The 27,304-nt window shown below is 50.8% G+C and overlaps 9 protein-coding genes across 9 annotated transcripts; 3 read left to right on the top strand and 6 right to left on the bottom strand.

The window, feature by feature from the left end:
* Positions 1-912: 912 nt before the first annotated feature.
* On the top strand, positions 913-1,860 carry Z519_07403 (uncharacterized protein; the record flags this gene model as incomplete). The annotated part of the gene is made up of 1 exon (XM_016765138.1): positions 913-1,860. One exon carries the CDS (start codon positions 913-915, stop codon positions 1,858-1,860), a length of 948 nt encoding a protein of 315 aa, XP_016619088.1.
* Positions 1,861-4,361: 2,501 nt separating this feature from the next.
* Z519_07402 (uncharacterized protein) lies at positions 4,362-5,266 on the top strand (the record flags this gene model as incomplete). Its single annotated transcript, XM_016765137.1, has 2 exons — positions 4,362-4,572; positions 4,629-5,266. The coding sequence occupies 2 exons, from the start codon at positions 4,362-4,364 to the stop codon at positions 5,264-5,266; spliced, it is 849 nt and encodes a 282-aa protein (XP_016619087.1).
* Positions 5,267-7,206: 1,940 nt separating this feature from the next.
* On the bottom strand, positions 7,207-7,869 carry Z519_07401 (uncharacterized protein; the record flags this gene model as incomplete). Its single annotated transcript, XM_016765136.1, has 2 exons — positions 7,207-7,755; positions 7,780-7,869. 2 exons carry the CDS (start codon positions 7,867-7,869, stop codon positions 7,207-7,209), a joined length of 639 nt encoding a protein of 212 aa, XP_016619086.1.
* Positions 7,870-7,914: 45 nt separating this feature from the next.
* On the bottom strand, positions 7,915-8,469 carry Z519_07400 (uncharacterized protein; the record flags this gene model as incomplete). Its single annotated transcript, XM_016765135.1, has 1 exon — positions 7,915-8,469. The coding sequence occupies one exon, from the start codon at positions 8,467-8,469 to the stop codon at positions 7,915-7,917; it is 555 nt and encodes a 184-aa protein (XP_016619085.1).
* Positions 8,470-12,317: 3,848 nt separating this feature from the next.
* Z519_07399 (uncharacterized protein) lies at positions 12,318-12,829 on the bottom strand (the record flags this gene model as incomplete). The annotated part of the gene is made up of 2 exons (XM_016765134.1): positions 12,318-12,517; positions 12,586-12,829. 2 exons carry the CDS (start codon positions 12,827-12,829, stop codon positions 12,318-12,320), a joined length of 444 nt encoding a protein of 147 aa, XP_016619084.1.
* An 867-nt stretch (positions 12,830-13,696) lies between these two features.
* On the bottom strand, positions 13,697-14,197 carry Z519_07398 (uncharacterized protein; the record flags this gene model as incomplete). The annotated part of the gene is made up of 1 exon (XM_016765133.1): positions 13,697-14,197. One exon carries the CDS (start codon positions 14,195-14,197, stop codon positions 13,697-13,699), a length of 501 nt encoding a protein of 166 aa, XP_016619083.1.
* A 350-nt stretch (positions 14,198-14,547) lies between these two features.
* Positions 14,548-15,601, bottom strand: Z519_07397 (ATP synthase F1, gamma subunit; the record flags this gene model as incomplete). Its single annotated transcript, XM_016765132.1, has 4 exons — positions 14,548-14,676; positions 14,733-15,391; positions 15,442-15,491; positions 15,546-15,601. 4 exons carry the CDS (start codon positions 15,599-15,601, stop codon positions 14,548-14,550), a joined length of 894 nt encoding a protein of 297 aa, XP_016619082.1.
* Positions 15,602-16,276: 675 nt separating this feature from the next.
* Positions 16,277-19,262, top strand: Z519_07396 (uncharacterized protein; the record flags this gene model as incomplete). Its single annotated transcript, XM_016765131.1, has 4 exons — positions 16,277-16,340; positions 16,456-16,709; positions 16,775-19,054; positions 19,128-19,262. The coding sequence occupies 4 exons, from the start codon at positions 16,277-16,279 to the stop codon at positions 19,260-19,262; spliced, it is 2,733 nt and encodes a 910-aa protein (XP_016619081.1).
* Positions 19,263-21,738: 2,476 nt separating this feature from the next.
* Positions 21,739-22,722, bottom strand: Z519_07395 (transcriptional activator hap2; the record flags this gene model as incomplete). The annotated part of the gene is made up of 2 exons (XM_016765130.1): positions 21,739-22,343; positions 22,407-22,722. 2 exons carry the CDS (start codon positions 22,720-22,722, stop codon positions 21,739-21,741), a joined length of 921 nt encoding a protein of 306 aa, XP_016619080.1.
* Between the last annotated feature and the right edge of the window lie 4,582 nt (positions 22,723-27,304).

The raw sequence follows: 27,304 nt of genomic DNA, 5'->3' as shown, positions 1-27,304 counted from the left end.
TCTCGCAGATTCTGTGCCGAGCTGAAAGCCTCGTCCTGCTGAGTCTAAAAAGAAGTGCTTTTTTGTTGCAATCCAAAAGCGGCCCAGCGTCTTCTCCTTTGTTGTCCAGTTGATCTGATGCTCTTTTCAGCCAGAGATAGCACTAGGTAAGTAATTGTGTCGCTTGGTCATCGGTGAGTTCAGCGAAGAGCGATGAAATTAAGATAGTCTTGGCTTCCGATCACACTATCCAGCCGCCAATCAGCGCTCGCGCCTTGTGCATTATTCAGCCTTCTCGGCGAAGTAGCCGATTGAGTCTCACATCGTCTTGACCGCCAGCATAAAGTACGCCCTCTTCCAACCCAAATAGATCGATTTTCTCGAACATCTCCGTCGTGCCTGACACTTTTCAAGTCCTCTCCGCGGACATCTCGCTTCAATATTAGAACGATATGGCTGTCCCTTTTTCGCATGGCGCTGACTTAGCTCTTCAACATCGAGCCCCGAGTGCTACTCTAACATGAGGTCTAAATAGCAAGAGGGGAGTAAATTTTGATCTTGAAATGGAGCGCGTAATTTCCCAGATGAGGTGCCTTAGGGCTCTGTCATGCGTCATGTTGATGATGGAGTCTTCTATGGACCTTCTGACTTATATCTCTGTTCTAAACCCTGCCACCATCTCATTCTCGATATTCTTTCTCAAGCATCCCTTGATTAGGCACGAAGATGGAAACATATTTACAGTACCGCCGGATAGGACAGGCCCTGAGGAAGCAACTTGAGTCTGATGTCGAAATTGTACGGAGCCTGCCATGTCTTTCTCGCCAAAGGACTCAGACTGTCGACGGTAGAACAGTCCTTGTCGTTGAATGAGATGGACCAGAAGATTCTCTCAATCCACGCAATTGGCCCTTTTACAAACGTTTCAGAGCAATGTTGGTAGTATGCAGCATTGGCTGTCTTGTCGGTGCTGCGTCATCCCTGGATGGTGCAGTCATCCCCCAAGCCGCGAAGTACCTCGGAGTCAGTCAAGTTACAGAGAGTTTTGGTGCCATCAGCAGCTTTATGCTGGGCTTTGGGCCTGGGGCATTGATCAGTGGTCCTTTTTCCGAAGTCCTTGGCAGAAACCAGGTCTATCTGCCCTCCCTGACGTTATTGTGTATCTTCATCACAGCATCAGCTCTTGCACCTGATATCGGCAGTCAGATCGTTTTCCGGTTCGTTGCGGGCGTTGTCGGAGCGGCACCTTCAGTGTGCGCAGGAGGATCAATTGCTGACATGTTCACGGCATTGGAGAAGACCTTCATGTTTCCATTCTTTAGCATATTCGGATTCGGAGGAGCAGCGCTCGGTCCTGTGATGGCTGCCTGGATTCCGGAATCACCCATTCTTCATTCTTGGCGCTGGGCAGAATGGGTGACTCTCATGTTCGCAGGAGCCGTCCTTTTCATGACCTTCTTCTTTCAACCGGAGACTTACCCTCCTGTCTTGCTGAGCTGGAAGGCGAGGCAGTTACGTAAGATCACGGGCGATGATCGATATTATGCCGCGCACGAAATTGAACACATGACGTTGGTGACACGCCTGAGGACTGCTCTTCGCCGGCCATTTATCCTGGCACTACACGAGCCGATAATTCAGCTTGTCTCACTCTATCTGTGTCTGGTCTATATCATCCTTTTCACATTCCTCAATGGGTACGACTTTATCTTTCGCCTGACATACGAGATTTCCCAGGGGTTGACGAATACAATCTTTCTCGGGATATTCATTGGCGTCTGTGCCGCATTCGGATGCGTCCCATGGATTTACAAACTGACACTCAATGTTCAACGTAAGGCAGAGGCCGATGGCAAGACGCAATTCGATCCTGAGGTTTGACTATGGTACTCTATGCTGGGTGCACCTGCCATGCCAATCTCATTGTTCTGGATGGCCTGGACATCTTACCGGAGTATATCAATTTGGTCTTCGATTGCGGCATCCGTCATGTTTGGGCACGCGGGTGTGTTGGCCTTCACCACCACATACATGTATCTGATCGATACGTATGAGATATACGCTGCTAGCGCTCTTGTGTTCGCCACGCTCTCTCGCTACTTTTTTTCTGGTGGGATGGTAGTTGTCGCGACCCCGTTCTACCAGAACGTTGGACACCACTGGACACTCACGATCCTTGGATGTGTGAGCCTCTTGCTAACACCTATCCCCTATGTTTTCTACAGGTATGGGCATATCATTCGACTAAAGAGTCGTTTTGCAGTTACCAGCAAGAACGGCCAGAATAATGGGCAGTGGGAAGCACCTGTTTCAGTGGGCACACCGCCAAACGAAGAAGATAGGCAGAGGAGAAGCGGTTTTAGACATCAGAGGCATCGAGACTCAAAATCTCTTTTGCCGAGAACACTTGGTCGTGGCCGTGCCGAGCAGCGCCACCAGCGTCACCAAGCGTCCTGACGAGCCTGAAGGAAAACCACGACAGATCGGCTGAACCGTAAACGGGTTTAATTTCTCGTGCCAGCAAGCATCGAACTGGGTTGACGCTTACTGTGGCCAGCTGAAAAGCGGCCACAACGACTTTCGACACCCCTTTTCGGCCGTTGAGTAAAACAATCTCTTGCCTCTACGAGTAGGTACCTCGTGCAAAACGCCAAGACAATGTCCCCATTCTCCTGGCCGGCGCACAAAAGGCCATGTGAACGCGCCAGATGCATTCGACGATAAGTTTCTAGCCCGAGGCTCCGCCGGGTAAGTAGTTACCTAGATCCATGCAGCTCCAAGCCTCCTTCAAAAGGGTGGTAAAACCCACATTTCGACTGTCTTGACTCTCGCTGTTCCCTCTCCCTCCAGAGGAGCCGACACCATGGAGAGGCCAAAGCAGGACAACAATGTCATAGTCGGGATGACAGAACTCCCAGGCTCCTTGTTGACAGGGTTGCAAGATAGTCACTGTGGTAAACCACCTGAGACGCTAGACGCTTCACCCACTGCGCAAACTGCCTCAACCTCTTTGTCCCTGCAGTTCTGTGACAGGATGGCGACGGAGTAGGAGGTTTCAGGAATGCTCTTGTGGTTACAGGCCAATGTATATATAAAAAGGCAGAGTCTCTCTGAGTAGCCAGGGGGACAGGACACAATCAACCAGATAGGTCCATAACGAAACCCATCGTACAACACCTCGCCTCGCTAGGTACCACTACATATACGAGGTTCACAGGCATGAATTCGCATCCATTTCACCCCTCCTGGCATAGCGGAAACTCCTTTGTTGGATTTCACCCTTTTTTAAGGATCATTGAGAGGCTGTGAAACATGTTTGTCTCCAGTTCTAAACACCTTTGTTCCTTTCATGACTGTCATCAACGACTGCGTCTCCACAACATTTGCGCGTTCATGTTTTCCATTTGCGGTAAGGTAAACATACAAGTGCAGTAAGGGTGCCGCCTGGGCATTACAGGCCCACATTTCTAGTCTCCATTTTTGTGGATTTAGATACTGGCTATCTGTACCCTTTTATCTGTTGCAGCTGGGTGAGAAAGGGGACTCTGGAGACTTTCAAATCTACACCATTGGCCAGTGAACACTGGAGGGTATTCAGTGTCGAGCCAAAAGCGAGAAGATATCGAAACCAGCGATTCGAGTGCCGATCGAAGAAAAACATATCCCAAACAATCAGGTAGGCAAATGGTAACTGACCTTCTTCTCCTGCAGGAACGGTAGTGCGGGAAGAGACAGCGACCACAGTCATGAAAAGCGAAGTCACCCTGTGTCAAAAATCGGTGGGATGGTGAGCATCAAACTCCCGATGGCTTTGTTCATATGTCGGAGCAAAAACACACCGTCCATCCCGTGACACACAGGACATACCCGAGTTTGGCCATGGAAAATTCACTTTCAATTGTGAATTTCATTCGCTGTGGCGATACTTTTATTTGTGTACCTGATGGAACTGGCCCGAGGGGATCTATCTCTATTATCCACCTAACGCCAGACTGAGTCCAGACTGCGGTTTCTCTCGACAAATCATTCGACACTGTAGGGCGTTTGTTCAAGTCCCTGCGTTTGCTGAGTCTAGCTCCCTGTCACTTTTACGGCGGCCAGTTTCGTTTGCTGCAACTGGTCAGGGCGATATATCATTAAATTCTAGTCAGGGACATTCACAAGTTGGAGTCAGATTATCAGTGGAGTCAAATTATCACAACAGAGTACTAGTGGTGGTCAAGGTTCCACATATATCTCTCTCTGTAATGCCAGGTCATCCATTCTTACATCATTACCCACTGCCCGGTCGAAGCCACATAGAGGGCATTTACCCGCCATCATCAGCAGACCTGTTCGCAAAGGCTCGAAATTACCAACAGTAATATCAAGCATGCCACGCCATGGCCGCCCACCCGGCCGACGACCTCGTCCCCCTCGTGATCGCAGCTGCAGTACGTGCGGCGAAGATCACCAGGGAGACGGAGCTGGACAATTGCCTGGATACTTCGGCCATGGCAATATGGGCGAGATGGATGGACCAGAGTTTTATCCCGATCCCGTCACCGGTCTCGGGAATGGCCCTAGATGGGGGAGGCAAGGAAATGGTGGAGGGTGCGGAATAGGGCCTAGAAGAAATACCAACGAGACCATCAACAGCGCATGGGCAGTTGGCAACAATAGTGGCTCTGAGGTGTGGAATAATGACCAACCGGTCGCCAGCAGAGGAGACTGCTTGACTCACGGTGGAGGCCGCCGTGGTGGAGAGGATTTCGACTTTTCTGATGACTTTGGCGACTTTGGTGGCGGCCGATTTGAGAGAGGACCACGCCGTGGCCCCGGAAGGAACCCTTTCTGTGGATGTCCTCATAGAGGACGGGGTCAGCTTCCTCCAGGCATGGAATTTGCTCCGCCATGGCTGTTCGACGACTTTGACGAGGATGATTTCGATGACTTTGAAACAATGGCGTCTTTTGGAGGTATGCCACTTGGACGACGGGAAAGGGGACCGCCGGGAAGTGGCAGAGGGGGCGTCAGAATTACGCGAGAAGGAGGGCCTATTGTGGTGAACAACGACTTTGGCGGTCCCCCTCACAGAGGCCCAGGACGAAGCGGCCTTGATATAAGGCCAGACGAGAACTACAATGCTGCTGGCTACGACGGTGGCGGCTGCGACGACGACGACGACGATGATGATGATGACGACCACGACAAAGTAGTCATGTGGGGTGGTTTTGGTGGGAGATTCCAGCCTCGCGTCTATCGGACTCGGAATGGAGGGACCCTTCGCATCCACTCTAGATGTTAGGGCTTTGAGCTGTTGCCGAGTTTCAACACCGTGTCTCTAAGCCACGAGAACCTAAGCACAGGAGGCAGCATACAAATATAGGGCTTAAATCAATGTTTCAGGCGACTTCGAGACACGGACTTGAGCTATAGCTAGGTGCTATGAATGAGTGATACGCATCATCCCTATGAGGTGACCAGTACAGCAAACGAGCTTTTATCAGGGACCTGCGCAACGCAGTAGGTACAGAGAATTAGAGTAGCTGAATGCCTTGTTCTATATTACGTAGTCCTATTGACAACGACTCAACGCTTAAGAAAAGGGAAGAGTTCTCTCGTACCCGATTCGGGTGAGAGGAAACTCTTATAGCTTCCCCTCTTTCTGTCACGTGAAAGTGGTAAGGCGGCGTTAACCGATAGCCTTGTCAACTAATAGCCTTTTGCTTTAGCTCTCCTTAGCTTGTGCTTCAACCATCCTTTGTCTTATCCTTTTCTTCCTATACCGTCCACCCGATTCGGGTGGAGGGCGTAGGGTACTTGGGGATAATGGTGGGCTCGTGACAGCTTTACTCACGAGCTGTGACAGATTTTTGAGATATTAAGCAGTATTAATCCAGGCTTTATGCTTTAACTTTCTCTCAGTTCCGTATCAACTTTTGAACACCATCGCAATCTTCGAGCCATCTTCCCAAACACCTGGAAACAATCCTCGGTAACACACCGCTTATGGAATTCCGTAATGCCCATCTACGGGCCTCACTGCGATGAATCAGGCGTTTGCCCTTTTATCCAACATCTCCCTGACCGCCAACTGTATCCCGACTGTCCAGAACTCGCAGAAGGTTTAATTGAGGACTAAATCCTCTTTGGCCTTGGAAATCCACATCACAGTCGACATTCACGACGACGTCGTCGTAGAAGACATAGACGAGGAATATTCTTGTGGGAAGAGGGAGATGAGAGTTACTGGGGAAGGGACAAGGGAGAAGGAGATTGCCAGGACAATTATGGGCCACGTGGACTTCTATCTCGAGTCACGGATTATTGGACCAGTTATTGCTACTCGTGTGGTGAACTCCTCGATGTAGAACATGAATGCAAACATGGATGGGAGATTAGACGGAGTGGCAGGCCCCATGGATTTCGTCGCAGGGGTGGAGATGAGTTGGAGATTCCGGAAGTCGAACCAGACTTTGAAGTGGAAATGGACAGGGTGATGGAAAGGATGGCCGACAGACAACAGCGACGGGACACCACGAATAACTTGTGGAGAGAATGGTGATTGCTGCTGCAGAAGATAACGGGGCGGACGCAGCACAAGCAGTGGGTTTTGCAGTGTCGTCAAGGTGTATTGGGGATTCGATGGAAGCTAGAGCTGTTCCACGATATCCTTAAGCTGATTGAGGGCCGGAGCAGTGCTATATACATGAACGAATGACGTATTGCTAGTGGACCTTGAGCTTGACGCTCTATTGCTATGTCCATAAAAGAGACTTTTTCTGCCGACTTTGATACTTGGGCCCTTCTGTGCCAACGAAAAGACAATCTGGAAAGGGGTCTGCAGGTACCGATGAACTGCTCCTCCACCTGTCCGTCCTGACATTGTAATTTGTCCATCCTCTTCTGCTCCCCCCTCGGCCGCCCCCCCGCCCCCGGGATCGATGCCTGTCAATCTTCCATAGAATCCGTCACAACAGGAAAGGCCTTGTACCTGAGGTCCAGCAGAACACTTCAGCTCGACAGTCGCTAAAATCACCACATACAAAGCAACCGTACATTTTAGGTATCAGTCTCACGGGTGCAGCCTTGCTGGTCCTTCCAAAAACAATAACCGTTCACTCCGAAACTCCAACAACCATGTCTTTTGGCGAGTCAGCAGTAGCTCAAAGTCACCATAAGGCATTGGGTCCGGAGCTGCCACGATTGCTAGAGATGCTAACTCCAGGTGTTGGAAGTAGCCATCTATCGCCGCAACCCAGACTTGACATATGAAATGCTGCCATAAAGCATCACAGCCGCGAGGGCTGGACAGAAGGTGGAAATGAGAATTGCTGAAGGAGCGGCGCCGACAAGGATCGGAGTGGCAGACCAGGAAGGAATGCCCGAGACTGCAGCTGAAGATTCGTTAGCAACAAAATCTTCTGTAGGAGGCTCCTTCGCATTTGAGTGATCAGGGATTAGTCGATCTCCGGTAAACCCGTCCATGGGAACATCGTGGGCAATATCTTCAGGTTCGAGGACTTCGTTCACACCATGCTTCTCAACAGTGTCTTCGACTTCGCCGATAGCCAGACCGTCCTGGCCCCTGCTGTCGTCAGGAGACTTCTCGACCGGAGGTTCTTCATGTCTAGTGTCGCTGCAGTGAGCAGACTCTTGGGCGCCGGCCATCTTGGACTCCAAATCCCATTTGCCGCCCACCCGAACGACCCACTCAAGATGACGCATTTGCATGAAGTCTTTCAAAGTTTTCGGAGAAGGCCACCGCCCAAGGAACGCAACTGTATCTAGTTGCTAGAGAAGGGCTAACCACCTCACCTTGTTGTTAACCTTGGTATCATCAACTTCCACGCCGCGAATGAACTCCTCCAGCGTCTCCCCACTCCATCGCAAGAAGCAAGAAGCCATTTCATCCGCGCATCGGGCTGGAAGAGAGACACATCGACTGTTAGATTACGCGGAGTAGTTGATATCAAGGGACTTCAGAAGGTACGAGTCAGACGAGTGTCTGAATCGGAATGTCTGACGTTCGTTTGGAGGTGACCAATCCAAAGTATTCTCGCTGTCACTTCCCCGGAATCTGAAGGCAATAGTATCACCAATACCGATATTGTCCACTCCACAGGCTTGAGTTTGGACTGTGTTCTCAATTCCCCTGGTGCCATCTTGTTCATTTCTGACAGGATTGGCGGGAACTGGATCTTCAGCCTCACTTCTATAGCAATCCACGGTTTTTCCTTCACATCTGCCATCTAACCCTGACAGAGAGAGGTTGGCTGAAGTTTCACTACCACTTTGTGTGGCGTGCGTGAGAATGGAAGAGGTGCTGATGCTTGCGGTTGAGGAGGGTGTGCAGATACGACTGGCCAGCGGAGAAGCATTCAGCAATTCCCTCAAATCCTCCACCATCGAGTCTTTCATTCCAAATTCCTCGACCCGTCCAGGTGTGTCGAGGGTTAGGGATCGTATTTCAGACCCATTGTCAACATCATGCATTTGCTCGACCATTGCGCGATGCTGCAAGACCTTGGTGCACGAGTTAGGAGCGCCTTGACGTTTGCACTCCTTGTTAACATGGTTCAAGTAACGTAAAATCTGGCGCAAATTTTCCTCGCAAAGACGTTCACATTCTACCAAGTTCATGAAGTCAGCCTCGTCTATGAAACAGTGGAGGAGGAAAGGCTGAGTTCGAGCTTGGGTCTTGAGAAGGCCATGGGCCTTCGAGGAAGTGCAAGGATGAAGAACTTACCGTAATCATGGGTGGCAGCTTGGGGAGAACTAAGGACCGGTCAGGGAGCACAGAAATGAGCCGGCGGGTCTGTTCGCGCAAAGCGGCGATGAAATGGATGACGTCTGATGAGGACATGCTTAGATTCTTGAGCACAGGGTGGAAGAGGAATGTGTTTTGGAGGAGCCACCAAGCTGGAGCGAGATCTTTTTCTTCGATGGTCGGACGCGATCCTATTCGATCAAGGGAATTGGAAAGAGAAGAAAGAAAGAAATAAACGTCTGAGGCCGAAGAGCGAGATATACAAATGAAATCAACACGAGACCATCCTTGCCCGGAGATCGCGTTTTGTGATTCCAGCTTCTTGGCATTCGGCTGGAGGCAGCAACGCGCAGTGAAGTGATGGCGCGACCCAGAGCGCATAGAACGGCGCAGATAGCGGAGGGTTTTAGTGAAGATATTGATCACTCCATGACGCGCAAACGTGGAATGGAAAACAGTGGTGAAGCAAATTGTGTTAAAATAACCAAATAAGCCAGAAAATAGAATACTAGATGTTAAGGGGAGTGGATGAGCACACTAATATTAGTTGTCAATAGAGACAAACCATCGTTGCCGCTGTACCGAGTATGAGAGGAGAGGATCAGCACAAGGCTGTGCCGCAGGCATCGCCGTTCAGGCAAAATCTAGGAGTCCTAATGTCCGCATTCTCTGCCTAAGCAAGGTGCGAGAGGGTTTGGCCCTTGACCATGGTCTGGATGATGACAAAGAGACGTTTTGTGCAGTTTGACAACTACGAAGGAAGATGAAAGTGAATGAAGGGGATCCTTGGAAAAAGGGGGGGATTCTGTTAATATGTCCAAATAGGAAAGGTACTCTTGTCATGTGACTACATCTTTGATTATGACGCAATATATTGTATACCCCTTTTCCTCGCACGTGATGCTGTGCTTTATTCTTCACTCTTTCCCCCCCCCTCTCTACAATCAAAAGTCCACCAGTTATTCTGTTCATGCTGCAGACTTAGCGGATCGCGCAAGCAGAGTACCCAAAATTCCCCCACAAAACAATTGTGGTGCCGCTAAGGCTGTTTGATGGCCTGTTGTGTTGGGAGACTTTTGGCTGGGGATTTAAAGGCGACAAAGATAAAGTCGTAGTGCGGATAGCGACAGCTAGCACTGCCTCAAAGAGACACATTCTTACCATCGACGGGACAAAATCGTGTAGGCTCTTTGTCTAAGTCCTAGCCAACCACAAGAGCTTTTAGAAGAGTGCGGACTAGGCTGTAGTCCAAAAACTTGATGCATGTTCACTGACTATTCTAATCGCAATCCAGCAAACAGATTTGTTGTTTCCGATTGAAGTTTTGCACCATTGTATACATTGATCCATCTCATTTTCTCCTTCCATTAAACCATGACATCAGAACATCGGAGATGTCCAATTCGGTCCGACTACTTGACATTCCATTGAGACAATGATACAACGAAGCAACGCCAACAGAAGACGCGCTACCCATCAGTTCTCTCCAACAGCCCCTCACACCCGATTCATCTGATCTCATCTTCGAGCTTTGGGGATCCCATTTGTTGTCGATCAAGCTGTGCCATTGGCAAGTGTCTGATCATCTAATTTACTGAGATCTCTATAGCGAACCGCCCGTGTCTGTCATTGACATTTTCAGCTCTCTCATGTACCGGAGAGCTTCCTTGACACTTGCCTGTCGGAGAAAGGACGTGAAAGGTACAATTGTTCATCGGCACCAGGTCGATTGTGCGAAGACGCGACTATTGCCCCGAGATTTCTCAGAATAATACATGCCTGAAGTAGATCAACAAGATCAGAACACCGACCGCGAGCACGATAATTCCGAAATTTACTTGGTCTTCAACTATCCGCGGCTTCAACGATTCGAGCTGCTCGCGGAGATCAGAATCGTACGAGGTAACAAGATCTTGGAGCCCATCTTCTCGTTGCCATTCTTTGTCTTGACCATCTGGCTCACTCTCAAACAACCTGCCGGATTCATCCGCGAGTGAATCGAGAAGTCTTTGGATCTGTTCACACTTCTTTGCTCGTGTCACCTGAGTGGTGTGCTGTGGTGGTTGGCTGATTTGATCGATCCTGTGAGACAAGGCTCTCAGGTAGGCCAGCAGAGGAACCAGATGCTGGGGTAGCTTGGAACGCTTCGCTGAGACCGTCAATTTTGCGGTCTGCTAGGCGAGGTGCCCTTAGAAGGAGATGAGGTAGAAGTCGGGGTCCACTTCTTTGAGTCTTCTGGGCAAGGAGTTCTTGAATCCAACGACTGGGGGACTGGGCTTGTTTAGGATTCGCTTGTGGCGGATCGTCAGGGATGCGACTTAGACTTGGGCCGGTTCCAAGGTTGCGAGGTGCGGGTTTGCCAAAACTCAGCAGGTTGAATCGGGGCGGAGACGCCGCAGGCAGAGCATTACTCCCCCCGGGACGGTTTCGCAGCTGTGGCGGGACGTACTTTCTGGGAGTGTCAGAGCTTGTGCTCCATTGCTGGTAATAAGGGGAACAGGGTTATCTCAGCGTGGAAACTGATCAAGCTGACCGCCGAGTAAAATGCCGGTGCTGCGGTGAAAAGAGCAGTGAAGAAGAGAGATGGCTACGAACAGCAACATTCTGAGAGGACTTATGAACTTGGGAAAACAAAGTTGCTCGACTGGAGGACGCCAAACGTGACAAAACCCGGCCAGAATTTGGTTGTGCTAAACTCTGTCCGGCTTCGAAAACATTGCCAAGGGGGTTTGATTAAGGTCAAGCAGGAACAAACAGGGACAAGGAAGGACAAGCAGGGAAGGGAAAAGATTTCGCACGAATATCCTACTATCTCTAAAGGAGTGTATGAGGGCTATGTCAGTGTTATGGCTAGCGCGAACCTCTGTAGAATGAGTTTATACGTACCGTCACCCTCCGTTCAAGGCATCATCCACCGTGCTTAGCTCATGTACTCGACTTGGTGCCCTAACAAGTAGTCGTTTCTCTGTGTTACATTCCTCAGATAGGAAATTACAGAGTACTCTGGGGGTTTGATGGAAGCTTGGTAGCTTGTGTTGGTCGGTATGTTCGGGGCGAGGACGGAATTCATCGCGGCCGCAAGGCTGGCCATCTCTAGGGGGTTGGGCCATAAAAACCTTAATTCACCTCTATCGCGACCACGACGGCAAGGGAGCCAGAAGACACTGACATCAATATGAAATGGAGACTGATCGAATTTTGATAATTTTCTGAGTTGACAATCTATATGGGACTTCCTCGCAAACTTATCTGAGATACTCCGAGCGCCTTCTGTATGTTGTGCAAAGCGTAAACAAACGCAACCCCTACTACCCGAGACCACCCTCTCCTGCTTTGGTTTTGGTGCTCAACAGGGTGGTCAAAAAATAGCCACTATTCGGATTTCACTTACCTTGTGTCATTTGACAGAGGCCATAAGCCTAGTTGAGCAAGAAGATCAATGGGGCTTTAGTCAAGCCTTAGAACGGTAGAGGACTTGTGGAGGTAGGGCCGTAATAAGTAGAACCATAATGAGAATCGCCCAAGCCGAGACGAAGGAGAACTTGAGCAACTGCCAGTGTCACGTCTCGCCCATGGCCCCAAAGTTCTATTTCGTCGATTTCCTGACGAAAGGCAGGGTAGGCATCCATATGTCGTTCCTCCAGCAAATCTGTGGCACGTCCACACAAGCTTGGCGCACCATGATGATTTCTTCATAGACCCCGGCCACATGCTTGTAGATCTCCGCGAACTGCAGGCCCCTGACAGACCATCTTGCACAGTTGCGATGCAGCTTGATCTCATTCACTGTGGAAGCGAGAGCCATGAAGAAACAGAGGACAAACGCCGAGCGGTTCGAGGTTTTCTTTTCATACAGCCGGGCCTTGAATAGACGACATAGTATTCCACATACTTTGCTGCAAGGACCGTGCTGAGTGGTTTCTTAAGAGTCAGCAGAAATTCCCCCTCGTTTCCCGGATCAAGAGTCCATCTTAGAGTTCTGCAGATGTTGAGCGGTCCTCGAGGAATATCGATAGCTTCTCCTGTCGGTGTGCCATTCGGGATTGCGGACTTTTGCTTGCGAGGGATCATGTAGTTTTTAAGGATTTGGAAAGGCATGGTGTATCAAGGAAGGGTTGCCAGAGAAGAAGATGGACTATGAGATTGGAATGTAAATGCAGACTCGTTGATGATTGGTTTATTTGGATGTCAGAAAAATCACCATGACTAGGAAGTAGAGAGAGTATATATAGGACGCAATGGGGCGCTGGGAACGACAAGCTGATGAGACAGTACATCAATGTTACCAGGCAGTATGCTCAAGATTGCCTATACGAAGGCAATTCAATTCTGCTGCCCACGAAGAAGGCAGTGACCTTTACCCATATACTCTCAGGGCAGTTGGCCCCCGGGAACCAGACAGAGAAAAAAAAGCAGAGGCAGTGAAATTGATAGGCTACTCGGATGACCAATTATGAACGACATGTTCGGAGGGATAGTTTGTTTTTGGAGGACTTAAGACCAAGGATGGAGCAAGGCAAGAGTTAAGGCATGCCATATCATGGACTACCCAGTTGGGAGCTCTTATGGGTATTGCCCTATTTCCTCCATCTCCTACAGCCCCTGTGTTTTGCCTGCCGGCAGCATCTAATCCGACTCTACCACAGCAACGTGGTCCCATCATTCATCTTGCATAATCTGTCGCACTTTCCAAGGCCCAAATACTCGACGCCATCCAAGTCCACACATCGTTGTTTGGCGTTATCCACTCCTAGAATACTCCCAGTCAATTCTCCCTCTTGAAGACCAAGCAGCTGAAAACCGCCGCGCAAAGGTCGACTCTCAAATCTGGGCTCACGATGGCAATAAGAAGGCAATATCTCAAATTGCTGGCCAAGCGTGGGTAGGGAGCGAAAAGAGGACACTGTCAAGGAATTGACGTGGGTTGAACATCCAAAGGGTGCACGTTGAGATGCCAACGATGACCTAGAGATTCCCGACGGCCACTTGATTCTGAAAACGGTCGGGAATAGACTGGACGTGGTTGTTACGAATGGGAGCGTAATGCGAACTTTGGATTCCGAATTCTCTGTCATGGTATGCACCAGTACCGCATAATGCAACTTCCTCGAGACTTAATTTTGCGTCCGAGTTTATACTCGGATCGGGGAGACTATCGAGCCAGGGAACCGCACCGCGATTTATTTTGGGAGTCGCATACCCGTTGAGAACGTCGCCAAACAGATCGTGGGCTTCACAGTCTGGGTCACAAGCTGGATACAATCCAACAGAGTCTTCAAGCCAAGACTCAGCTTTTCTCTTTCGCAAGGGAGATAGCTGCGTTGGACACTGCAGTCGTGGTAGATTCTGCGGTCCGCGACAGTCTGAGTATCCATCTTGGCACCTATCACTGCTTATGTCGACCGACTGTGCGCGAGGTCTCAAAAAGCTGTAAATGGTCTCCAAAACTGTGCGATGGCCTGTCATCTTCGGCAGGCTTGCAAGAGTTCCAGAGTCAAAAGCGCTCGAAGAAAAAGAGTAGTTAGTTGCGGAATGATCGACACGAACTTGTCATGTTCGGAATCCGATCGAGGCAGAGATGGACAAAGGATGCCCTTGAAGTCATATCAAGGCAGTGATGCCTCAAATGCTGTGCCAAAGACCACACAACACTGTGGCAGGGTAAGTAGAGAAAGTAACTTCACACAACGCGCAACAACAACCAGATGGTGCACAACTACACAAAGACTGGGGTTGAGACCTGAAGGAGCATTCTTTTGACAATAGTGAAAATTGAGGTTGGCAGTTATGTACAACTTTCTCTTTTGAAACGAAGCCTACATGTCTTCTGAGGCAGTGGCACCCGTAATAATTTCGACCAATTCTCCGGTAATGACAGCTTGTCGGGTTCTGTTGTACAGGATGGTAAACTTGCCGATCATGTCTCCGGCGTTCTTGGATGCGTTCTGTTGAGACTACGTCAGCACGGATGTTAATGTCAGAACTCAAGAGGATGACTCACATCCATGGCATTCCGCCTGGCGGATTGCTCGCAAGCATGTCCTTCGGCAAGAGCCCAGTAGAGAGAGTTGGCCAGCGAATATTCGCGGAGGTTGGCGAGAACTTCGTCATCAATCTCAAAGGCGGTGAAATTTGGAGACTGCGTGATAGCCTCCTCGGAATATGCCTCAACGGTGACAGGTTCGTAGCTCTGGGCATTAATGAACTTGTTGTAGAGGATCTTAATGCTTGCGTATTCCTCGGGGAGCAAGACGAGTTGGTCGGCAATGGCTTGGGCATCTGCGAAGGTAGGGACGTCTCTTCCCACGCCGGCAAAGCTCAGGAGGACATTTCTAGGGTTGGAACGGCCAATCTGGGCCTTGCACTTCTCACCGATGATTGCGATGTCGAGGTTTGGATCCTGTTCGAGCATTCGGCGAGTGGTGCGCGACAGCCCTGAATGAATACCACCACAAAGGCCCTTGTCGGAGCTGGCAACAACCAAGAGTGTCTTCTTCTCTTCCAACGGCTTTGTCTCCGCCTCTTCAAAGACCTTGTTTGACGTTTGGCCGTAGGTTCTGGAATCGGACATGGCCTTTTGCGCACGAGTGAGCTTGGTGGAGGCCACGATTTTCATGGTCTTTGTGATCTTTTCAATGTTTCGGATGGACTTGAGGCGACCTGGCACCGGTTAGCGATTGCAACAGAGCTTTCTGCCGCAGACCCCATACTCTCGATTTCTCGTAGTGTAGCATACCCGGCGACTTGGGGGGAAGCCGTCCTGATGATGGATGAGTTATGTTATCCAAGCTCCTGAGATTTTCCAGCAACTCACTTTGCAAGGGCGGCGTTGCCGGCTGCGAGGGCCGGTCTCACAGCTCTGGACAGCATCATGGCGAAACTTGCTGACCACGAGGCCGTGAGTGAACAGGGTTGAGAGATGGAGTGGAAGTGAGGGAGAGGAGATTCAGTTGGTGCGAGGGCAGCTTGTCAGTGAACAAACTGAGGTTCCGAACTGAGCTCGCCAGTGGGAAGACGCGCTAGCCAGATGGGGGATGGTGCATTTCTCGCATAAAATCGTCGATACAACGGAATCTAAGTGGGCATTTGGGGCAATTTTGGGCATTTTGGATCCCCTTCTTGCCCTTCTTGCCCTTCTAAGTTCTTGCGCTTCCTTCAGAACGGCCTCACGAGTCGCCTGGTCGGGTGGACTTTGGTGGACTGCGTTCTGCACTCTGATTTCCCTCCTTCTTTTTCTTTCTCGGCCTCGCCCATTCCTTCACTTCTTCTTTCTTCTTCTTTCATTGTCTCACACACACTCTCTCTCTCACTTGTCTTTATCACCGCCTCCCTCAATCGTCTCCCTCTCATACCAACCACGGGCACGGTCCCCATTATTGCTATCGAGCGTCGCCCACCATTCCGAGTTTCCGAGGCGCGTTTTGGAGGTCACTTCAATCCGTCGCCTCTCCCTCCTGCTTCCGTCCACCTCTGTTATTCGCCGTTCAACATCTACACCCCTTCCTCGTCAGGCCTCTGCGCTCTGTCTCTTCTCTCACGTGGAACATGGATTCTTCAGACGACGATATGCCCCTTGCGGGTTCAAGGAGGGTGAATGGCACAAACGGAGGTACGCTCCCTCTACCACAATCGACTAGTCCAGGCAACTTCGTTTGCGTTGCCTGTCTCAACTCTAGATTCTTTTGCATGTCGACGTTCCATTTCCTCGCTCACACTGCAAGCAGTCGCACCTCCCTTGTCTTCATCCAAAATTCCATCCTCGATCGACGCTGCAATGGACCGCCAGATCCCCACGAACGGCGAAGTCGTGCCCGGTATTTCGATGGCAAACGGTGAGGTGAAGGTGGAAGAGTTATCACCATCCGGCAATAAGGACAATCTCCTCAACGGCGTCGCTGCTGCGAAGCGCAAGGCCAGAGAGAGCCTCACACGACCTTCCTACGCCGAGCCAGAAAGCAGCGACGACGATCTGCCGCTGGTACGCGACCCTTTCAATTCCAGAATATGTCTTTCGAGAGATCATATCGGCTGATGTGGATGCAGAGCAAAAAGAGAAAGACTTCAACTGCTGTCGAGTCGGGTTCTGATGATGTCCCTCTCGTCGCTAAGCCAAGGGCAAATGGCAAAGTTGTTCAGAAGCCTCCTCGAGCTTCGGCTCATCAAATCGGCGAAGAGTCAGACTCTGACGTGCCTCTCGGGCAGAAGCTTGCTAAGCAAAAACAGAAGATCGAGAAAGTGGCAGAGAAGGAAGCAAAGCAGATTCGAAGAGAGGAGGACGCCGCGAAGGCTCCCAAGAAAGCTGTCCCCGCAAAGAGAGTAAAAAAGGAGGAATCCAGTGATGATGACAAGCCTCTATCGAAGCGAGCACCCGCGGCTGCTACCAAGAAAGCTAAAGCTGAACCATCCAAATCCGCCAAAAAGAGCAAGCCCGAAGTTTCCTCACCCGCAAAGAATCCCAAGGCAGTCAAAAAAGAAGAGAGTGCCGATCCTGAGGACGAGGAGGAAGAAGAGGACGAAGTCAAATGGTGGGAGGATCCCACCAAAGGCGATGGAACGAACAAGTGGGAGACATTACAGCACAATGGCGTTGTCTTTCCACCTCCTTATCAGCCTCTTCCCGACCACGTCAAGATGAAATATGACGGCGAGCCCATCACTCTCCATCCTGATGCAGAAGAAGTTGCCGGTTTCTTTGGCAGTATGCTCAACTCGACGCACAACGTGGAGAACCCTACCTTTCAGAAAAACTTCTTCAGCGACTTCAAGGACATTCTAAAGAAGACCGGCGGCGCAAAGAACAGAAACGGCGAGAAAGTGGATATTAAAGAATTTTCAAAATGCGACTTCAGGCCCATCTTTGAGTTCTACGAGGCTGACAGAGCAGCGAAAAAGGCTCTGTCCAGAGACGAAAAGAGAGCTATTAAGGCAGCAAAGGATGAAGCCGAAGCTCCGTACATGTATTGCACATGGGATGGCAAGAAACAAAAGGTTGGCAATTTTCGAGTCGAACCTCCTGGGCTTTTCCGTGGCCGAGGTGACCATCCAAAAACTGGCAAAGTCAAGACCAGAGTCATGCCTGAACAGATCACGATCAACATTGGCGAGGAGGCAACCGTCCCTGCTCCGCCAGAAGGCCACAAGTGGAAGGAGATCAAACACGACAAGCAAGGGACGTGGCTGGCCATGTGGCAGGAAAACATCAATGGCAACTACAAGTATGTTATGCTGGCGGCGAATTCAGACATAAAGGGCCAGAGCGACTATAAGAAGTTCGAGAAGGCTCGTGAACTCAAGAAACACATTGATCGGATTCGCAAAGATTACAAGAAGGAGCTCAAATCAGAGCTGATGGCGGAACGTCAAAAAGCAACCGCCATGTACCTGATCGATCAATTTGCTCTTCGTGCGGGTAATGAGAAAGGGGATGACGAGGCTGACACAGTCGGTTGTTGCTCCCTGAAATACGAGCACATTACTTTGCGAGCTCCCAACACTGTCATCTTTGACTTCCTGGGAAAAGACAGCATTCGCTTCCATGAAGAGTTCGAAGTGGACGCGCAGGTGTTCAAGAATCTCAAGATCTTCAAGAAGCCGCCAAAGAGTGAGGGAGACGACATCTTTGACAGGCTCACTACGACGCAACTCAATAACCACCTGAAGAATTATATGCCTGGTTTGACTGCTAAGGTCTTCCGTACCTATAACGCGTCGTTCACAATGTCCAGACTGCTCTCCGAGATGAAATCTGAAGGTACAATAGCCGAAAAGATCAAGGACTACAATGACGCTAATCGGAAAGTTGCAATTCTCTGCAACCACAAGCGAACCGTGGCAGCTGGACATGCGGGTCAGATGGAGAAGTTAGGCGACCGAATCAAAGGCCTCAAGTATCAGCAATGGCGAATCAAACAAATGATGCTCGACATCGACCCAAAGATCAAGAAGAAGAAAGGTGCAGAGTACTTTGAGCTGCCGGACGACCTGGATGAAGCGTGGATTCAGGAACACCAGGCTTTCTTGGTGGAAGAGCAGAAGATTAAGATCACTAAGAAATTCGAAAAGGAGAATGAGAAACTCAAAGCGGAAGGTGAGAAAGAGATGAAGCCCAAGGAGCTCGAAGAACGCCTCAAAGCTGTCAAGGAATTGGAGAAAAGGTTCCAGAAGGAGAACAAGACGAAGAAGATCGAGGCCGAAGGAAAGTCCCCTACCATCGAGAAGTTGGAGGAGCATGTCAAGAAGTTTGACGCGAGGATTGCTACCATGTCCGTGCAGGCAGAGGACAAAGAGAACAATAAAGAGGTGGCACTGGGAACTTCGAAGATCGTAAGTTCTGCACCACGCAGCCCTCTACACCGCCATGATGGCAACAAGCTTGCTAACCGCATCTCCGTTGCAGAACTACATCGATCCACGGTTGACAGTGGTTTTCAGCAAGAAATTCAGCGTGCCCATTGAGAAGTTCTTCTCAAAAACCCTACGTGAAAAGTTCGAATGGGCCATCAAATCTGTCGACGAGGAGTGGACCTTTTAGGCTTACGCTCATTTGGCTGGGACCACTTGGACAGGGACCAGTCATGACGAACAAACGAAATTTCTATCGCGGTGACCCACAACGATCTACCGGCGTCCAGCTTTATTGACAACTATAAATGCCAAATCCCACGAGTATCATATGAGAAACATACGCTTTGCTACGAATTCCGTCCGCTTCGCCATCACTTCGCAAAGCTTTCCATGACACGCCACGCATCAGACGAACGCAGCCTTTCGACGCGGGAAATCACTGCGCAAGTGATAAGCCGGGCTGAGAAGGGGACTGGACGTGATGGATTTTTGAATTCCAGCTATTCGGTACCTGGAGGATGACTGTTTTTCCGGGACCTGCAAACCTTGGGATGTTCGCCTCTGATTCGCATCGTTCTGGAGAAAGGGGGGTTGGGGAGGAGAGCTTGCGTCTTGCATTCTTTTCCGTTACTCGCACTGAATTAGCATAGCACCAGCATAGCGTTGCATCGTCACCAGACGAGACCACACATGACAGATCTAGAAAGGTAGAGAGACGCTAGACGAGATTCGACACCGAACTGCAGAGTGAATAGATACATTCGTTTACACTCGGGAAGCGTAATGGCATTACAGGCAAACGTGCATCGATAAATGACATCCCGCTTCATCATCGCGGCCGACTCGACCCGGGCCCGTACCGGCAGGCAATAGGTATGTAAGAATGTAACGATGAGAATAAGACGAGACCATACGAGAACACTCACTCTAGGTACGGAGTACATACATAGGTACATATATATATACGGGTTCGTTCGAGGACGTAGATCTACAGTACTAGGTCCATAGAACATACTGTCTAGGGGTAAATGCGGTGACGAGTGCTCCGTAGGTACGGGGACATACATATACATAAGAGGAGACGAGGGGCTGATGTGGACAGGGTGATAAGCCTTCCGAGTCCTCCATCCGCACACCTCGTTCGATTCAGAGGGCGACGGCTCTGCGAAAGAAGTCCATGACGGTAGTGATCGCTCGTCTTGGCTATAGCTAGTTATTAAAAAGCATATATGATTGACAATTTCTCATACCTCAAGTAGAAAGGAAAAGACACTATCTCGAGCATCCAGCCCAGTCTGATCTGTACAGTCAATGCCATCAACATCACCTCTGGAACACAGCGGTGTCATTCTGCCCTCTCTCCTCCCTTCCATTTCATGGGGCTTGTCTCGTCTAGAGGTAACCTCATGGCGTGGAATACCGAGGCAGGGGGCAGAATGATCCTGGTACCCAACAGCGCGCCCTTCACTGCACCTGGCAGCCTTGCAACCTCAACCAAGCCCAGCCCAAACTGTTCTCACACCTCGTAGCCCAGGTGTCCCGGCCCTGTTGTAATGCTTCTCTTTCCGCCTTTCATTGTTCCCAAGTCCCATCCCTGTGATTTCCACCAACCAAGCATGCAAAGGCAATCTGTTCAAAACACATCTCGAAAAACACAAAAACATCAGATTTGCACAAGGAGATTCGTCAGGCGGTTTCGTTCAACGATCGTCAGTGATGATGTGAGAGGGAATAATAAAGGATTGTCGATGCTGAAAGGAATAAGGCGCGGCTCAGTCGATGAACCGGAACCCATAGTCGAAGGAGAGAAAGAAAATGATGCCGTCCATTGGTTGTGCGTGTGCACTCGGGTCGTTCTCGTTTGCCCAATATATCCTCCCATCCGGTTTTCGCAGTGCAAAAAGACTCAAATTCCCTCCTATTTCCCATATTGTGTCGCTTATCTGCCTTGTCCCTTTTCACGGTGAGGTGAGTCCTTGATTCTACTGGGTAGATCCCCCGGCTTTGGGTTCAGGTAGGTCTGTTCATCTCTTTCGCAGCCATGATCGATGCAAGCATTCGGATCATCTTACAAGGGACCAACAGACTGCTACCACCCCCCTTTCGTCGTCAATCCAATTTTGAATTCCCGTGCATTACTTCCGGCGCCAGAATCTCTGTCCATGGACGTAGAGCAAAAAGGAAAGGCTCGGTCGGTAAACCAAAGGAAAAAGCAAATGGATTTGGAAGCGACAGGCGTTGAGTCGAAAATGGAGCGGGCATCTTGACGTAGACGGCTGGTCGTCGCGGGGGGCCTGGTTGTTGTTGTTGTCGTTGTTGTGGAACGAGAAGACGATAGAATGCCGCCAACCCGATAGTGTCGGGGGAAGATTGGAAATTCAAGTCGTCAGCTTGTGACGATGGTTTGGCGTGTCCTGGCGTGAGCCCGTACTCTCTGTAATGTTTGATAGTGGCGGACAAAGGAAAAGTAAGGGTGACCAACGGATTATCCCTGCGAGACCAGCAAGTCATCTCGAAATCCAAAAGACCTCCCACCGAGACTATGCTTCTCTCCCCATCCTCAGACAAAGACAACGCTTGCTAAAGTGGCAAACCTTCCTATGCAAGACAAATGAAAGAGTAGGAAAAGAATGTCCAATACGGCTTTCAGAAGGACATCAGGCTCAGCCCGTATCCTCTTCACCATCATCGTCATCCTCTTCTTCAGCACTTTCACTGGCGACCTTGGATCTCTTGACAGGAGTCTCGTTGTCACCAGGTCCGGCTTTTCTCTTCGTGCCAGAGGTCACGTTATCGACTTTCTTGGTCGCAGGCGTACCGTTTTCGGTGCCCTCACTTTGATTCTTCTCCAAGGCCGCAACTTCATCGGCAGTCAAGAACCGACCTCCTGGACCACGAGGTCGTCGCATAGCGTGATTATGCCTCGACTCGTGGAGATACGGCTTTCGGCCCTTGGAGGTGAGCCTGAGCTGCTCTTCAAGCTTCTGTCGAGCAACACGGCGTTTCAGAATGCGATGAAATTGCTTCGCATTGACGTACAGCGGAGATTCCTCTGCACTTCCCGCTACAATTTCTTCCTGTGGTTGTTGGACAGGTTGCTGGGGAGGAGGCATTGTAGGAGGAACAGACTGTCGAGGCATGTTATGGTTCAGAACAGGCTGAGAGACTTGGCCGTGAGGACTCGTGATATGTTGGCTCATGCGTCTCTGTTGACTCATCTGTCCTGCTTGGGGCATGCTCACAGTCGACGGGAGGGGCGGCATTTGTCCTATCATGAAGTGTCAGCAGATGGATTCCCCTCCTGAGGCTTAAAAGCAAGGTGTAGGCTCACCTGATGCCGCCGCGGTAGCCATGGCCGCAGCTTGGGTAGGCGATATGCCATAGCCTTGTGTCATACCCGTACTCACACCATATTGCGGATAAGCAATAGACTGATGGACACCGCCTGCTGATTGAGGTTGATAGTGATTCTGGGTCTGAGAAGGGAGGATGGGAGAAGCTTGATTGGGGTTGTGTTGTTGCATATGCGACCCAGGGCCGGATGGCGACTGAAGGGAACCGGGACCGGCACTCTGAGGCGACGTTTGATACCCGCCCTGCATATGAGGGTGTTGGGTGTGTTGCTGATACTGAGGAGGATATTCCATCATGAGGACGCCTTCCACTACGAAGGTCGACCGTCTCGCTCAGTGCTGATAATGGATTCGGGGCTGCAGAGAAGGGAAGGTTCTCGGCCCGCAGGAAATGACTTGCTGGGTCGGCCTCAGCTGTCGCTCGCACGGAAAGATGCAAGTCTCCGGAGGCTAAGCTGGGCAGTTAAGAAGTCGAGCAAGGCCGCAAATGGTGATGGTCGAATAGCTGAGACGCGCTCTCGGGGGGCTGTTGTGCCTTGAAATGTTGCAATAAAGTGCCTCGACTCTCTGATAGGAGGGTCTAGCAGCGGCAAGTTGGAGCCTGGTCCCCTTGCGTTAGTTGCTAGCGCAGCTCACGGCGGTCACTGGATCGCCGGCAAAGCACCAATACTGACCTTGGTCGGTGGCAGAGCAGACGATGAGCAGACTTGTTCTGAAAGTGTCGAAGGAGTCGAACCCAGCGGTCCACTCACTATATTGACAAAGACAAGTCAACAAATGAGGCGAGATAGGGTCCGGGTTGTTGCTGCAACCGTCGAAGCCCGGGCTGAGTTCGCCTCAGATTGGGCTTCTTTGCAGGAGAAGCTGGGGTCTAGCGCTTTGATGAGTTGTCACTTCTGCTCTCGAGGGCAGTAGAGTGTGGCGCGGGATGAGGATGCCTGACCTCGCAACGTCACGCAGGAGCCTCTGTTCCCAGCTCTTTTCCCCTGCTTTCTCCAGGCGACCGAGGGTGGTGGTGGTGGTGTCGTCGTCGTCGTTGTCGCCGCTTTCTGGCGCTGGTCCAGCGTTCCCGAAGCTCTGCGACGCGCCGCAAGCTGGAATGGATTTGTTTGGACTGCGGGCGTGTGAGAGGAATGATTCGAGGGCGCGGGAGGAAGGTAAGCTGCGATTCGATTGCCCGACTACGTACTGAGGCCAGAGTGAATCAGTATTGGCTCTGGTAGAGCGCAGAGGCGATTATTGGAGGACGAGGTCGGGTGGGAATGGTTATGTAGCAATCGATTGGAGGCGCGCATGCAGTGATGTGTTGGCAACTCCATGCAACTCACCTTTTAGTTCCGTCCCACCGTCAAAAAGGCGAACCCGGAGACGGGTAGCCAGTGTCTATTCTTGTAGATGATGAAATTTCTGGTGTTTTTGGAGAGGGGAGAGGGATTGTGGGATTTGTTCTCTTCTCGGAACAACCACGGGTCGTGCCCAAGTGATGCGACAGTCCGGTCAATTGCTGCCCACAAAATGAAGCTGGTCGTGTTTACAAATCTAGTTGGCGCTGGACCGCAAATGCACTTTTTCTGCGACTGCGACAGTGATGAAGTTGGTCACCGACGCGTTTTCTGGATACAAGAGACGATAGCCAAAAAAAAAAATAGTATCGAAGTCGATGCAGTCGCGATTTACTCGGTACAGGGCGACAGTGACGTGAAGTTTTGGCAAATAATGTGCGGTGGATGAGAAGCGCTGTCAATGGCGGTAGCGGGAAATGCGGCGGTGGAGGAAGCCGGGGACAGCGATGGGGGGAGATGATTTTTGGACACGGGACTGGCGGTCGGAGCGTCAATCGGTGATTGACACACAGTTGTGATGGATGGATTGATTGCCAGCGGTGAGGGCTGGAGAGCGGGTGGTTTACCGCGGTGAGTAATGGCAGTAGTGGCTCGGTGGGTGGGCTTGCAGATTGCAGAGCTGGCTGGGTGACTGGGGGGGGAGGGTGATGGCTTGTCGGGCTGAAGGATGGCTTGTTGCGCTTGTCCTCGAGGGGGCTGATGAAGGACTGATGAGATCACCGCGCGGCGTGTGCACACGAGGGCGACAGTTTGTCCTTTCTTCCCCCGCGAGTTTAGATATTTCCCTTTTGATATGGACGATGGGCACAAGGCTCTACAGGACCGAATTGAGGATGAGTGATGATAGGTGGTGATTGTTTACCAGTAACGTGGATCGTGGAGAGGGCAGTCGAATCAAATTGGATGATGGCGGTCGACCTGGTCGACCAGATCGAGGGTTGAGTGAGGGAGATGATTCGGCCACGGCCTTAGGCAGAGAGGCTGGTAGAGGCTGGAGAGCCGCCTGGCCTCGGGTTGGTTCGGGGCTTTTTCTTGCTGGTCACCTCCTCTTCGACTTTGACTCGTGAGACGGGCGGGACCCACGTGCTGAGCAAAGGGAATAGGATGATGTCGTGCGTGCGTAGGTACCTAGGTAGGTACCGAGGACTGGTAGCGGTAGCGAGCAGAGGGAAGCTGTGAGTGGGTGACAGTCCAATACAGCTGGAGGGTGATTGGGCGCAGGAGGTGAAGTTGAAACTCGCAGGCGAGGGGCGATTGGGCGATAGAAAAGGGAGGGAAGAAAAAGGACAGAGGATGAGTGGATGAGGGTGAGGGTGGTTCTTTTGGCTCAGTTGACTCGGTTCCAAGGTTTTTTTTGGGATTTCTTGGAGGTGTTCGGCGACCAACTGCAGGGTGTGTGGTGTGAAGTGGGTTCAGCGGCCAGGGCTTGAAAGTTGCAGGGCCAAAAGGAAAACAATGTGACGCCAGAGAGTCACTACTGAAAGTCACTACTGAGAGATTCCCTGCTCAAGGTTTTTCTTCTCGCTTGAATTTGCTTGGTGAGGCAAGAACCAACCACCATGTTGCCTCGTGACCTGGTGGGCCGACTGTGAGGCTAATCCCTATTTGGGTTAGACCCGCACACGCGCATTTTCGTCGACAGCTTCTCCGTGAGTGTCGTGTTTCGAGGGTCACCACCACACTCCCTTGTATCAGCGACTCCGTACCTACCGAGTACGGCCAGAACAGACCCTCGTCCTCAATATGTACCTGGGGGTGCGACCTCCTCCTTGTACACAGCACGAGCAATACAGACGCATAATCTGCAAGAGGAGACAAATGCACACGCTGTTGGCCTGACGCAACACTACAAGTTTAGTGAGTGTTGTGTGCACATCATGTGATCGGCGGTCCGCTCCTCGGCAGCTTTGACCGCATCCTGCGCCGCCTTGCCTGCGCTGACCCGGCCACTGTCTTTTTCTTTTCTTCCTCTTCTCCTCCGACCCAGACCTGCCAGACCCAGCAAGCCAGGCCCCTCTCGTCTCGCCTCGACACCTCATCGCCTCCTCGTCCTCCTCCACTCTCGCCCGTATTCATGTGTAAGCAGCAACGTTGCAATGCATTTCCACAACCAGCCCTTCGCTTAAAAATTCCATCAACATGATGGATGCCCAATCAGGCTATTGTCTCCCGGATGCGTTGTTGCATGACGAGCAATGGACGGGCTGCCTGCCCCAGTCTTCTTGCTCCTCCCACTTCCTTTCTCGCAAAGACCCAAACGATCGCCTCTGGTCGTCGCAGACGTGAATCACACCACTGATGCTGCTCTCTCGTTTGCCAAAATGCTGCAAGTCTACCTCCCTTTGGCCCCAATCATCTCTAGGAAATTTCATGAAAATTGCCGCGTATCGCCCAATGAGACGGCAAATCACTCATTGGTCCAGTTTGAGGCGCTGTCTATTTACTACGGTGGTCCAATCAACCTTGTCGACGGCCTTATTTTGCCCTTGGAATTTTTTGATTCGTCTACTCCAAGGAAAATCCCAAAGATATTTCACATGTTTGTTGAGGTTCGCCAACCTGTGTCTGCCTGGCTTCAGACCATTAACGATATTTCTGACACCAGTCCTGGTAAGTGTGGAGTTGGCCTAAAACAGTGGTAGTTGGATAAAGCGTGAAGTAGCACATGCGAGAGCCTCGTCCTGAGGGGTCAACATTCCGCGCAGAGCCGTCGAGGGAAGATGAGGCATGCTTCTTGCCACTTTCAATGCATCCATCCCAGCAACCTCACTTCCTGTCGCCGCATCTGCTGGGGGACTCGAAAAGGAGTCAGGCCTAGTACAAATCCCGGCGTGAAATTGATCCTGTGGCTCAAGGGTTGGTATCCCTGGAATCATCTTTCAACAACGGATCGAATTATCCACCTAATTTGGATTGCACGCATAGGACACAAGCTGACAGATGATGCATCGGTTTTTTGTTGGAGTGGCCACGTCCACGTCTTTGATCCTGTTTGGCTTGGCCTACTCATTCAAGCTGAAACTCGTCTTGCTTTTTGGATCGGCGGCAGCTTCTTCCAAGCGTTGGCTAAATCGGGTCCTGCGCCCATTTGCTGGTACAGAAGCATTAATGCCTTCTGAATGCTTGATATTTGCTTCTTGCTGGATCAACTTGAATGCTAACCCGAGGACATCACCCGGAGCTACCTTGGTAAATAGCGTCTCGAGAGCGTTTCTTTTATTCGTCGTTGCGCAAGCGTACCTTGACACAATTCTTTCCTCATCATATACCTCCTTTGGTATCTAGAGTCGTCCCAGGCTTGAATATGATGTTCTCGCGAGAATACCCCGTGCTTCCGCTTCTGCTGAAGACCCATCTGTGGTGTCTACAATGCTAGCCTACTGTTTACCAGAGATCTCATTCATCGCCGTACTCTGGGGCATGCGCGAGTATCTGAGAGAAGGTCTCCGTGTGTGGAAAAGGATTCCCACACAACAGGTGATATCCGAGCCAATAAATCAGTAAGCCCAGCTCAGCCTACTGCACTGGAGTAC

Source organism: Cladophialophora bantiana (assembly GCF_000835475.1).
Source record: "Cladophialophora bantiana CBS 173.52 unplaced genomic scaffold supercont1.10, whole genome shotgun sequence".
Taxonomy (NCBI): domain Eukaryota; kingdom Fungi; phylum Ascomycota; class Eurotiomycetes; order Chaetothyriales; family Herpotrichiellaceae; genus Cladophialophora; species Cladophialophora bantiana.
This window is presented reverse-complemented; position numbering and strand designations above follow the sequence as displayed.